The 12,934-nt window shown below is 39.9% G+C and overlaps 1 protein-coding gene across 1 annotated transcript in view; it reads left to right on the top strand.

Moving 5' to 3' along the window:
• Positions 1-6,476: 6,476 nt before the first annotated feature.
• The window catches only part of GTF2B (general transcription factor IIB), a 41,734-nt gene continuing 35,276 nt past the window's right edge, over positions 6,477-12,934 (top strand). Inside the window, exons 1-2 of the mRNA XM_004378714.3 lie at positions 6,477-6,604; positions 12,563-12,669. Of these exons, the coding sequence (XP_004378771.1) occupies positions 6,588-6,604; positions 12,563-12,669 (124 nt within the window). The 5' untranslated portion in view covers positions 6,477-6,587. The remainder of the gene's footprint in view (positions 6,605-12,562; positions 12,670-12,934) is intronic.

The following is a 12,934-nucleotide window of genomic DNA, read 5'->3' as shown; positions in this document are numbered from 1 at the left end:
TTAATGTTTTAAGTCTACATCTGATTTCCTAAGCACTTGGAGAAGCTACTGGCTTTTCCCAGTGAAAAACTGGACTTATTCTCAAATGGAAGACAAACCGCCAACACTGGGGAGCCAAAGATTTCAAATGAATCAATAAACAACCAAATGGAAAAGTTAAATTCAGGATCACATAAGCAAGTACATTTAGCTATGGGGTATAAGGCAGGTGCATTTCCATTTAGGTAGCACATGGTCTGAGACACAAAAGCGTCCTTGTGTGAACAGCTGGCCAGAGTATTTTAGATCATGGCTGCCCTATAAAATGAGGCTGCAGGTACACTACTTGTTGAATCCATTTCCCATTTTAAAGTCTGTATATCTGAATTTCAGTATACTGAGTTGGTATTAGGAGGCATACCACATGGCTTCTGGAGCCAAAATATCTTGGTTCAAATGCAAGTGCTACCATTTACTGGCTATGTGACTTCAGGCAAGTTACCTAACCGGTCTGTGCCTCAATTTCTCCATCTATATAATGTCCCCATAACAGTGCCCAACTCAGAGTTATTGGGAAAATTAGTTAATATATGCAAAGCCTTAAAATAGTATCTGGTACATGATAAGCACTATACGAGTGTTTGCTGCTATTATTTAATATCATGATTATTATTTTTTTACTATGACTTCTACCTGGATTTAAATAAAGCTTTATAGCACTTATTAAAGGATCAAAAAGATTGGGAACAATTCTACAAATATAATCTGTACTTCTCAGGGCACAGTAATTTGGGCCTAAAAGTATATCCTTACAATAATAATTATGTAGTATGTATGTATAAACCAAACAACCAAACTCATTGCTGTCGAGTCGTTATGAGTATGTATACAAAAAAAAAACCTATTGCCATCGAGTCGATCCCGATTCACAGTGACCCTATGGGACAGAGTAGAACTGCCCCATAGGGTTCCCAAGGAGTGGCTGGTGGATTCGAACTGCCAACCTTTTGGATAGCAGCCAAACTCTTAACCACTACACCACCGGGGCTCCGTAAGTATGTGTACATAACCAAAAAACCAAACCCGCTGCTGTCCAGTTGATTCCGACTGTCGCCTGAAAAATGTAGTCAGTAATTCCTGGCTTTGAATTCTACCTATACCACTAACTTAATTGTATGTCCCTGGGCAGTTTACCTACTCAACCTCTCTAAGCCTTTAGAGGAAGAATACTACTACTTGCCTGGCAAGATAACCAAGGAGTGGATAATGAATGTGAGGTGCTTGGCAGTGCTCCTGATGCATAAGAACCTCTGGCCTGCTTCAAAGAACCCAGCTGGTTCTTGCAAGCCCATGAGGGGACCTCTCTTCTCCCTCTCTGGCTCCCTGCAACCAAGCTTCTACTATACAGAGTTAGGACTGTGAGGGGTTCTCTTATTTGTAAGAATAAAACCCTTGAAAACTGCACTGCAAAACTTCCATGCTAGAGATCTATAATACTCAGAAAGAAAAGAAAAAATTAGATCAGGACATAATAAGGCTAACTTTCAAATGATGAACAGTCAAAATCAATCTCCAGTTTCTATGAGGCTCTGCTGTCCTACCAGGTCCTTTTCCTATGGGCCCTACAGCATAGGCATCCTCATATTACTTCTGGGGAGGGGTAAGGAGAGGTGAGGGGTGTCTCTGCACTGCAAGCGTGAAACAGGCTTCCAGAGCTCGTTGTTACTAGAACATGTGCGCTGCCTAGCTTCAGATGGGCCTTAACTCTTCCGCCTAGGTGAAACCAGACCACTAAGAAGCAGGCCCAGGACAATGGCCAACTGAAAAATCTGTGTATAAAGATATCTCTGGTAATTTAGTATTATAATAGTGAGTATTAGTATTATAATAGCCTCAACAATGGATTCAAACATATCAACAATATCATGAAGATGGCGCAGGACCAGGCAACATTTTGTTCTGTTATATACAAGGTCACCACAAGTTGCAGCTGACTCATCAGCAACTCACAACAATTATAATGTTACTTAAAAATGTTAAAAAGATCATAATTTTTAGAAATGCACACTATGTTATATATGGGTTGAGGTGATGTCTAAGATTTGTTTTAAAATATTTTAGCCAAGGAAGAAAAAAAAAGAAGGGATATATCAAAGAAATGTGGCAAAATCTTGGTAACTGTTTAATCTGAATGATGGGTATATACAGATTCATTATATTATTCTTTCTAACTTTAAGTGTGTTTGAATATTTTCATATGTGATTAAAAAAATTTTTTTTTAATCTAAAAAAACCCTGAGGTGTTGAGAAGTAGTATATATGCCCCCTTAGCTAACAGGCATATGAGACTGGTCTAATGTTTTAGAGGTCTCATCCCAATTCTGATGCAGTCCAGTCAGACCTGGTTGTAGATTCCACTGAATCCTCCGTTCTTCCTAGTCCAGCGAATATCTTATAATTTCCAAACAAAACTTGTCAAAGCCCCCTTAAGTCAGGAAATTGCCATCTTTACCAACATCACCAGACACTTTTATAACAGACACATACATCAGCGTCTCCAAAAGTGAAGTCACAAGATAAATCTAACGAGCCTCCAAAACATTCTGCCACGTTAAAGAAGTCAGACACAAAAGACCACTACTTACATGAAATGTCTGGAAAAGGCAAATCTACAGAGACAGAAAGTAGGTTAGTGGTTTCTGGGGCTGAGGGTGGATTAGGTTTAACTGTAAATGGCCATGAGGGATCTTATTGAGGTGATGGAAATGTTCCAAAACTGGACTGTGGTGATGGTCGCACAAGTTGGTAAAATTAGTAAAATCATTGAATTGTACATTTAAAACAAATCAATCCTATGGTATATAAATTATAACTCAAAACAAATTAAAAAAAAAACTAGGTGGCTCATAAACTTTTTCTTTATCACTTATTAGGTATGTAAAGCATTTTAGATCTTATAAGAACTAAACTAGCATATCAAGTTGTGATTTTACAGTAGTATAAACTTTTAGAATGAATTTTTAAGTTAAAAAGATGAATTAATTTAGATAAAATATTAGTGCAGATGGTGCATGGATATGGAAAATGAAAAATGATAATGGTACTCAAAAATCAGAAGTTTTGGTCAATACTAGTCTATATAGATCACTGATTCCTAGGTGATAAGATCCCAGTTGTGTGTGTGTGTGTGTTTTAATCTCAGGATCAGATATAATCATTAAATGGTTTAATGTTATGAAATGCTTTATAAATTACCAATGTCATACTGATAAAATGAATGGACCTACTTAGTTGCTTTCAGTGTTAATATAAAACAGAAATCCTTACAAGGTCATGACAAATAAGAGCCTTTCTACTAATGGACCACAACTACCACAGCCTCCACCAGACTGAGTCCAGCACAACTAAATGGTGCTACAACCACCGACTGCTCTGACAGAGATCACAATAGACAGTCCTGGACAGAGCTGGGGAAAAATGTAGAACAAAATTCTAACTCACAAAAACAGAACAGGCTTACTGGTCTGACAGAGACTGGAGAAACCCCAAGAGTATGGCCCCTGGATACCCTTTCAACCCAGTACTGAAGTCACTCCTGAGGTTCACCTTTATTCGAAGATTAGACAGGCTTATAAAACAAAACGAGACTAAATGGGCACACCAGCCCAGGGGCAAGGATGAGAAGGCAGGAGAGGACAGGAAAGCTGGTAAGGGGGAATCCAAGATCAAGAAGGGGAGAGTGTTGACATGTTGTGAGATTGGCAACCAATGTCACAAAACATTATGTGTATTAATTGTTCAATAAGAAACTAATTTGCTCTGTAAACCTTCATCTAAAGCACAATTTAAAAAAAAAATCAAGAGCCTTTCTAGGTGGGTCACAAGTAATTTAACCAGTCACTCTGCCTGCCTCTGAGATTTCTAGTTCTCTGATGGTTTCTTCATTCAACAAACATTTACTGAATGCCTACCATACTTATTTTTGATCCTCAAGATGACGCCCACTGTTCCTCCTGCTTTTCTCCCTCCTTTTCCTCAAAGCTAAGCAGCTCCACCATGAAAACTTCCCACCCAATGGGGGCAGAGCACCCTCAAGCCATTTCCCAGTTACACTTGGCACAGCTGAAATAGGTTGGCATTTTGGAAACTTTTCCAAATATTGTTGTTGTTGTCAGGTGCTGTCAAGTTGGTTTCAACTCATAGCGACCCTATGCACAACAGAACGAAATGCTGCCCAGTCCTGCGTCATCCTCACAATCATTGCTATGCTTGAGCCCATTGTTGCAGCCACTATGTCAATCCATCTCGTTGAGGGTCTCCCTCTTTTTCTCTGACCCTCTACTTTACCAAGCATGATGTCCTTCTCCAGTGGACCCCTTCTGATAGCATGTCCAAAGTACTTAAGACAAGGTCTCGTCATCCTCGCTTCTAAGAAGCACTCTGGCTGTACTTCTTCCAAGACAGATTTGTTCATTCTTTTGGCAGTCCATGGTATATTTAATATTCTTCACCAACACCAAATTCAAAGGCATCAACTCTTCTTCGCTCTTCCTTACTCACTGTCCAGCTTTCACATGCATATGAGGTGATTGAAAACACCATGGCCTAGACTGTGGGACGTAATATGATACTTGTGAAGACTGCGCTTCTTAGCTCAAGTTGATACACGAGACTAAATGGGCAGCTTCTGTCCAGAGGTGAGATGAGAAGGCAGAGAGGGTTGGGAGCTGGTTGAGTGGACATGGGAAATTGGGTGGAGGGGAGGAGTGTGCTGTCACAGTATAGGGAGAGCAATTAGGGTCACGTAACAATGTATGTATAAATTTTGTAAGAGAAACTAACTTGAAATGTAAACTTTCACTTAACTACAACATAAACAAACAAAAAAACCAGAAACGACCAAAAAATCATGGTAAATAGAAATCACAAAACAAGATGGCAAAAATTAACCGAAATATCAGCAATAACCATAATAAATATAATTTAATGCTGAAAGAAAACACTATGGCTTGGGTCAGGTGCACCTTAGTCCTCAAAGTGACATCTTTGCTTTTTAACACTTTAAAGAGGTTTTTTGCTGCAGATTTGCCCAATGCAATACGTTGTTTGATTTCTTGACTGCTGCTTCTATGGGCGTTGATTGTGAATCCAAGTAAAATGAAATCCTTAGCAACTTCAATCTTTTCTCTATGTATCATGATGTTGCTTATTGGTCCAGTTGTGAGGATTTTTATTTTCTTTATGTTTCCATACTGAAAGCTGTAGTCTTTGATCTTCATCAGTAAGTGACTGAAGTCCTATTCCATTTCAGCAAGGAAGGTTGCGTCATCTGCATATTGCAAGTTGTTAATAAGTCTTCCTCCAATCCCGATGCTGCGTTCTTTTTCACATATTAAGAAAGAAAAAATATGACCAACATTTTACTATCTTCAAATATTAAGGGAGAAAAAAAAACTTACAAGAGTACAGTCAAGTTTTTAGAGAATTACAGAATGGAAGATTGAAAAAGACAGACAAGAAAGACACAGACAGAAAGAAAACATGCTCTCCTATCCCCATATAGATTTCAGTTCCTAAACTCCTTCCTCTTCCATCCCTTCTTCTTCCTAAGGAATAGAGTCTCCCCTACCTTCTCAAGGAAACAATGCACGCTCAGTGGCATTTATGTCCCATCCCCAATATGAACAAAGCAGCCACTATATTCTAAGTCTTCATCACCATAGAAACCACGGAGCACCCTCTCTTGTCCAATCCCCACCCACAGGGTCAAGGGTGATTTGTTCTCAGCAAAGTGGTGGCGGTATTATTGTTGTTATTATAATTATTAAGACATTAGTTTGGCTAATGAATAAATCTAGGGACCTTTTGCCGTATCTAGACGTTCTGCCAAGTTCTCTATAGCTATCAAATTTGCAAAGGACATGAAAAAACATGGCAGGGCCCATATATCCCTGCCTCACACGCGGTAGAGTGCTCTCACATGCTTTTGTTTAATCTCCTGCCAACTCTAAAACGGTATGCAAGGCAGGTATTATTACCCTTTGCACGGATGGGCTAGGGGACGTGATTAAGAAGACACAGCATGCTGGCTGATGACAGAGCCTGTTCTGGCTGACCTGAGTGAATTTCTCTCTTTACTCCAAATTCCTTAGTCAGAAATAATCACCCCTCGGGCAAGTTAGCATAGCACTCCAACTAGAGTAACTGACTTTCGGGAGGAGTGTTAAACCTTTGTGGGATATAGGTTTGTTTAGTTCCCACCAGGACGCCGGAGTTTTCTTCGTGTTTTAACTCAGCCAGGTTGAGGGCAGTTCTGGTGTAGCCTGTTTGCAGGGTTCCTTTGAGAGTTTCTCTAGGCTGTTTCGTTGACTTACGCAACAACGCGGCAAATTTCAGAAACGGGAAAGGAAAATAAGAAAACGCAAAGCACATGTCACACGAGATCTCAATTTTCTTGGCCTATCTCCCGACCCGTAGCCGCGCCCTACTATGACTGCGTGGGTGACTTGCTTATAAGAGCCGGTCTCCAAGCGTCTTGTCGCCACAGTCTCTTCCTGTTCTCGGTGTTGCTGTTGTTGCTTGTTGCGGAAGCCGCAGTGGCTGTGAAGATGGCGTCTACCAGCCGGTTAGTATGTCCGACTGTGCCCGGCTAGCTGAGGGGGGAGGGTCTCTAGGCGGCCACTGAAGCAGCCGCGTCGGGCGAAGCGAGCAGCCGGAGATAGGGGGGAGGCGCGACGGGACTGGCTGGCCGGTCCGGACAAAGACGCTTACAGACGGCAGGACTGTCTGGATGTCGCAGGGGGTACCTAGCCGTCAGCGTTGTAGCCCCAGTGTCCTAGATCTTCCCAAAGACTTTCCTTTGTAGGGTCTTCTTTCTCGGGCGCCTGTGTCCCCATCTTCTGGCCTCGCCTCTTGCCCGTATTTCAGCCGTCCTCGTCAGTTTTTTCTACGCGTAAGTTTCCATCCACGGCCCAACCAGCCCGAGGGGCCGAGAATCCTCCTTTCCAGAGAGCGGGAAAGGGTTAGTTCCTGGTCCCTATCGATCTGACAGCTGAAGAGTTGGTAATGTCAGCGTTGGGTAAGCTGAATGGAAACCGGTTGCCATCCCAGCTACTCTCCGAAGTGGAAGCTAGGGCATTTCTGAAAAGTTGATTAGTTCCTTTTTAAAAGAGTTCTTTACAAATGCCTTCTGCGTAGTCCTGAAGAAAATTTTATGCCTGCAGAAAATTACTTACATATGCTGAGATGTCACTCTAACATTTTTCAAAAGTACCCATATCTACAGGAAATGTATGTAGTGCCTTTAGAGACAGCCTTTAATCTTGTAACCTAAAAAATGCTTCCAGACCCTAATTATATCTCTCATTACTCCTATGAGGTAGGTATTAGTATTTTTGTATAGGTGTAAATTGAGTCATGCCAATGTTGACTTTTCCAAAGTTAGAACAGAGTGTAGAAACTTAAGATACCTGTTTCCTATTATCACACAGTTGGCTTCTAGTTAACTCAAAATGTATTGAAAGTTTCAAATTAATTTCTACAGTGCTTCTGGAAGGAAATTCTGTTATTTTTTGTGTGTGGAATTGAGTTCCCAATGAAAGTCATTGATCAAACATAATAAGCTGGAGAAGTCCAAGCCCTTTCTAGTGTCTGCCAAGACTTAGGCCATTTTATGTTATGGTATTAAAAAAAAAAAAAAAAAGGGCAAAGGGAGCAGCTTTAGCTAATGGCCTGTTTGGATGTTTGGAAATAACCCTTAAGGCCAATGACACCCTTGTTGACTGATTCTAATTCTATGATTGAATGCTCAATTATTCTGTCTGGGTGTGGTTCTGTCAGGCCAGAAAACACCTTTTTGCTATGTACATGGAAAACTTTAGCTTCCCCATATCACTAAAATACAACTTACAGTCTTTCATGGCATTAGATCTTGGCAGTAAATGTGATAATATTTGGGCACAGCTTTGCATATAGTATATTATAGCAGGAAATTTTATTTGTAAAAAATGCGGTATTTAAATGCAGGGCTTCTAACCAGTTTGGCTCGTTCCACCCCCTGCTGAGAATTTGCCTTTCCACCCCAGATATACTGAATCAGAATCTACATTTAACAAGATCCCCACGTGATTCTTATGGATCTTGTTAAAATGTAGATTCTGATTCAGTGTATCTGGGGTAGAAAGGCAAATTCTCAGCAGGGGATGAAACCAAAACAAACCGTTCAAAGCCCTGGTTAAATGATACAGATTATAGTAAAGTCACGATACTTTACCCAAATAATACATTTACCTTTGTGCACCTTTATTTTCATTTGTTTAAAAACAAAAAAAAAGTTGATATACCTTTTTTTAGACATAGCCAACTCTTAATTTGATGTGTCCTTGCACTAATCCATCTCTTGAGTTTTTCTTCTACCAGTAAGAACAAGTAGCAAATGTTAGTATTTCTGCTTTTAGCATTTTTTTTTCCTTGAAGAAGATGCACAGTTACTAGGCTATGGAACTACTTGGTGGTCTCACCGAGAAGAGCACAAATGTTCTGGGTTCAAATCTAAGCTTCACCACTTACTAGTTCCATGACCTCAGGCAAGTTATTCTCAACATAATCTTTTAAATGGAGGTAACCCCTATCTTGCAGGGTTGTTGTGAAGATTAATGATAATGTATATATAGCACAAGACACATAGTAGGCACCCAGTAAAGCACATGGCATAGAGGATCTCATTTTTCTTACCTGGCTGGTGGCTATAAAATGAGTTTGGGAATATTTGGCGTGTTAGATAGTCTGAATTGTTTTAATGGTGGTAGTGATTGTTTTCTCCATTCCTTCCCTATTATTTCTCTCACTATCTCCACCATCCCACATCTGGTATGGTTCCTGGTTTATATTACTCTGAAGAGTAATTTGGTTAGAAGTTGACTACTCTAGCATGATTCCATTTTATTTTTGGATCAATAACACGTACAAATAGTGCAAAATAAGAAATACAGAAGAGTATACAGTGAAAAGCCATCTCCCTCCTTCCCTGGCTCTGAGCCATCTAATTCTCCTCCAGAGCTGCCATTGTTACTAGTTTCTTGGTGTTTTCCTAGAGATTTTATGCTTTAACAAACATCTGTATGTGTTCGTACCTCCCATGCCCCCAAAAAGTGGCCTGTGTAAACACAAATTTTAAGTGCACAGCTCAATTATTACACAGTGAGTGCACATACGTAGCTACCTTCCAGGTCAAGAAATCAAGTGCCATTAACATTCCAGAAGCCTCCCTTGTGTCCTCAACGATTTCCTCTGCTCAAAGAGTACCACGTCCTGATTTCTAACACCTGTTTTAAAGTTTACATAAATGGGATCAGCCAGTATGTATTCTTCTGTGCCTAGTTTTTGCATCGGCATTTTGAGATTCATCCTTGTTTCAGTCCTTCCTTTTGTATGCTGTGTTCTACATTGCTACCCGTTTTATTCGTTTGTAGTTCTTCTTACTCTGCTAAGATTTTCCTGTTTCTGTGTAGTTTTTCATAATTTTTGCTTGTTTAATGTTTTATTTATGTCATAATTTCTTAAAGCATTTTCCTAAGAGATGATACAGCACTTCCTTAGAAAGCTAGAAATAGAAATACCATATGATCCAGCAATCCCACTCCTAGGAATATATCCTAGAGAAATAAGAGTCATCACATGAATAGACATATGCACACCCATGTTCATTGCAGCATTGTTCACAATAGCAAAAAGATGGAAACAACCTAAATGCCCATCAACAGTCAAATGGATAAACTATGGAACATACACGCAATGGAGTATTATGCAACAATAAAGAACAGTGCTGAATCTGGAGGACATTATGCTGAGTGAAAAAAGTCAATCACAAAAGGACAAATATTGTATGAGACCACTACTGTAAAAACTCATGAAAAGGTTTACACACAAAAAGAAATAGTCTTTGGTGGTTACGAGGGAGGGGTGGGGAGGGAAAAACACTAAATAGACAAGAGATAAGTGGTAACTATGGGAAAGGGTAAGACAGTACACAATACTGGGGAAGCCAGCACAACTTGTACCAGACAAGGTCATGGAAACTCCATAGACACATCCAAACTCCCTGAGGGACCAAATTGCTGGGCTGAGGGCTGTGTGGACCATGGTCTCAGGGAACATCTAGCTCCATTGGCATAACATAGTTTATAAAGAAGATGTTCTACATTCTACTTTTGTAAGTAGCATCTGGGGTCTTAAAAGCCTGTAAGTGGCCATCTAAGATACTCCACTGGTTTCACCCCTTCAGGAGCAAAAGAGAATGAAGAAAACTAAAGATACAAGGGAAAGATTAGTCCAAAGGACTAGTGGGCCACGACTACCACGGCCTCTACCAGACTGAGTCCAGTACAACTAGATGGTGCCCAGCTACCACCACTGACTGCTCTGGCAGGGATCACAATAGAGGGTCCCAGATAGAGCTGGAGAAAAATTGTAGAACAAAATTCTAACTCACAAAAAAAGACCAGACTTACTGGCCTGACAGAGACTGGAGAAACCCCTAGAGTATGGCCCCCGGATACCCTTTTAGCTCAGTAATGAAGTCACTCTGGAGGTTCACCCTTCAGCCAAAGGTTAGAGAAGCTCATAAAACAAAACAAGATTAAAGGGGCACACCAGCCTAGGAGCAAGGAGTGAAGGCCGGAGGGGACAGGAAAGCTGTTAATAGGGAACCCAAGGTTGAGAAGGGAGAGTGTTGACATGTCATGGGGTTGTTAACCAATGTTAGAAAACAGTATGTGTACTAACTTTAATGAGAAGCTAGTTCTGTAAACCTTCATCTGAAGTACAATGGAAAAAAATTTTTTTTTCCTAAAGGTTGTAAAAGCATGGATATAAATCAGTCCCTTATTTTCCCATTGAGAAGACCTAAGACTTGTTTTGGTTAACGTGCATATATACATTTTGAAGAATATGAATTATTTTCCAGTGGGTATCATTTTCAAAGTTATTTGAGAGTTAACATTTTGAATGGTGTTTGTTGGCACAGAAAAGTTTATCCAAACCCACAAATACCTACTTACATGTATCGTTGTTAGGTGCCATTGAGTCAGTTCCAACTAAATAGCGACCCTGTGTACATCAGAACAAAATACTGCCCGGTTCTGCACCATCCTCACAATCATTGTGATGCTTGAGCCCATTGTTGCAGCCTCTGTGTCAGTCCATCTCCTTGAGGATCTTTCTCTTTATCGCTGACCCGCTACTTTACCAAGCATGAAGTCCTTCTCCACGCTGGTCCTTCCTGATAACATGTCCAAAGTATGTGAGACAAAGTCTTGCCATCCTTGCTTTTAAGGAGCATTCTGGCTATGCTTCTTCCAAGTCAGGTTTGTTATTCTTCTGGCAGTTCGTGGTGTATTCAGTATTCCTCGCCAACACCATAATTCAAAAGCATGAGTTCTTCAGTCTTCCTTATTCACTGTCCAGCTTTCACATGCATATGAGGCAATTGAAAATACCAGGGCTTGTGTCAGGCACACCTTAGTCCTCAAAGTGACATCTTCACTTTTTTAACATTTTAAAGAGATCTTTTGCAGCAGATTTGCCTAGTGTAATACGTTGTTTGTTTTCTTGACTGCTGCGTCCATGGGGGTTGATGGTGGATCCAAGTAAAGATGAAATCCTTGGCAACTTCAGTCTTTTCTGCGCTTATCACGATGTTGCTTATTTGTCCAGTTGTGAGGATTTTTGTTTTCTTTATATTGAAGTGTAATTCATACTGAATGCTGTAGTCTTTGATCTTCATCAGTAAGTGCTCCAAGTCTCCCTCACTTTCAGCAAGCAAGACTGTGTCATCTGCATAATGCAGGTTGTTAATGAGTCGTCTTCCAATCCTGATGCCGTGTTCTTCATACACTCCAGCTTCTGGGATTATTTGCTCAGCATACAGATTGAATAAGTGTGGTGAAAGGATACAACCCTGACGCACACTTTCCTGATTTTAAACCTTGCAGTATCCCCTTGGTCTGTTTGAACAACTGCCTCTTAGTCTACGTACAGGTTCTTCATGAGCAAAATTAATTGCTCTGGAATTTCCATTCTTTGCAATGTTATCCATGATTTGTTGTGATCTACACAGTTGAATGCCTTTACATAGCCAGTAAAACACAGGTAAACATTTTTCTGGTATTGTAAGGTAACTAGCAAGTAGAAAAATAAATCAGAGAAATGAGTGGCGAAAGGCTCAAACTAAATGGTTATATGTAAATACCATAAGTTATTATAGTCATTGTTATACTAATCAAGATTTTTTTAAAAAATCTTAGTAGGTTACTCTTAAGAGAAGAAACCCTTTTGTTTTCTATTTAAGTTTTGAAAGCCTTGCATGTCTGGAAATCAATAACTACTCTAATAAAAATAGTTCGAGTGGAATCTACCTGCTAGTTACTAAGCTAGAATATGAAGCAACCTAGTTGGGAAGCTTACTTTGAAGATTAAGCTTAAATGTTTAAGTGTAAGCATATAGTATTGGAAAAGTGTTTAAAACCCTTCCCCCCTGCCCGGATGATTACAGGATGTAAAAATGAAATTTTTTTTTTTCATTTAGTTTGGATGCTCTTCCAAGAGTCACATGTCCAAACCACCCTGATGCGATTTTAGTGGAGGACTACAGAGCTGGTGATATGATTTGTCCTGAATGTGGCCTGGTTGTAGGTGAGTAGTGATTATGATTTAAACTAAAATCACCATTTTGGTAGTTCACTTTTGCATATTTTCCAAAGTGTCTTTTTTTCTTTTTTAACTTTTTTATTGTACTTTAGATGAAGGCAGAACAAATAGTTTCTGATTAAACAGTCAGTACACATTTTTTTTTTATGACATTGGTTAAGAACCCCACCACATGTCAACACTCTCCCTTCTTGACCTTGGATAACCTTTTTTTTGGTGAAAATATACATAGCCAAAGTTACACCATTTC

The sequence above is a fragment of the Trichechus manatus genome, unplaced genomic scaffold, assembly GCF_000243295.1.
Source record: "Trichechus manatus latirostris isolate Lorelei unplaced genomic scaffold, TriManLat1.0 scaffold00058, whole genome shotgun sequence".
NCBI lineage: Eukaryota > Metazoa > Chordata > Mammalia > Sirenia > Trichechidae > Trichechus > Trichechus manatus.
The sequence above is the reverse complement of the archived record's forward strand: the minus strand, read 5'-3'. Positions and strand labels throughout refer to the sequence as shown.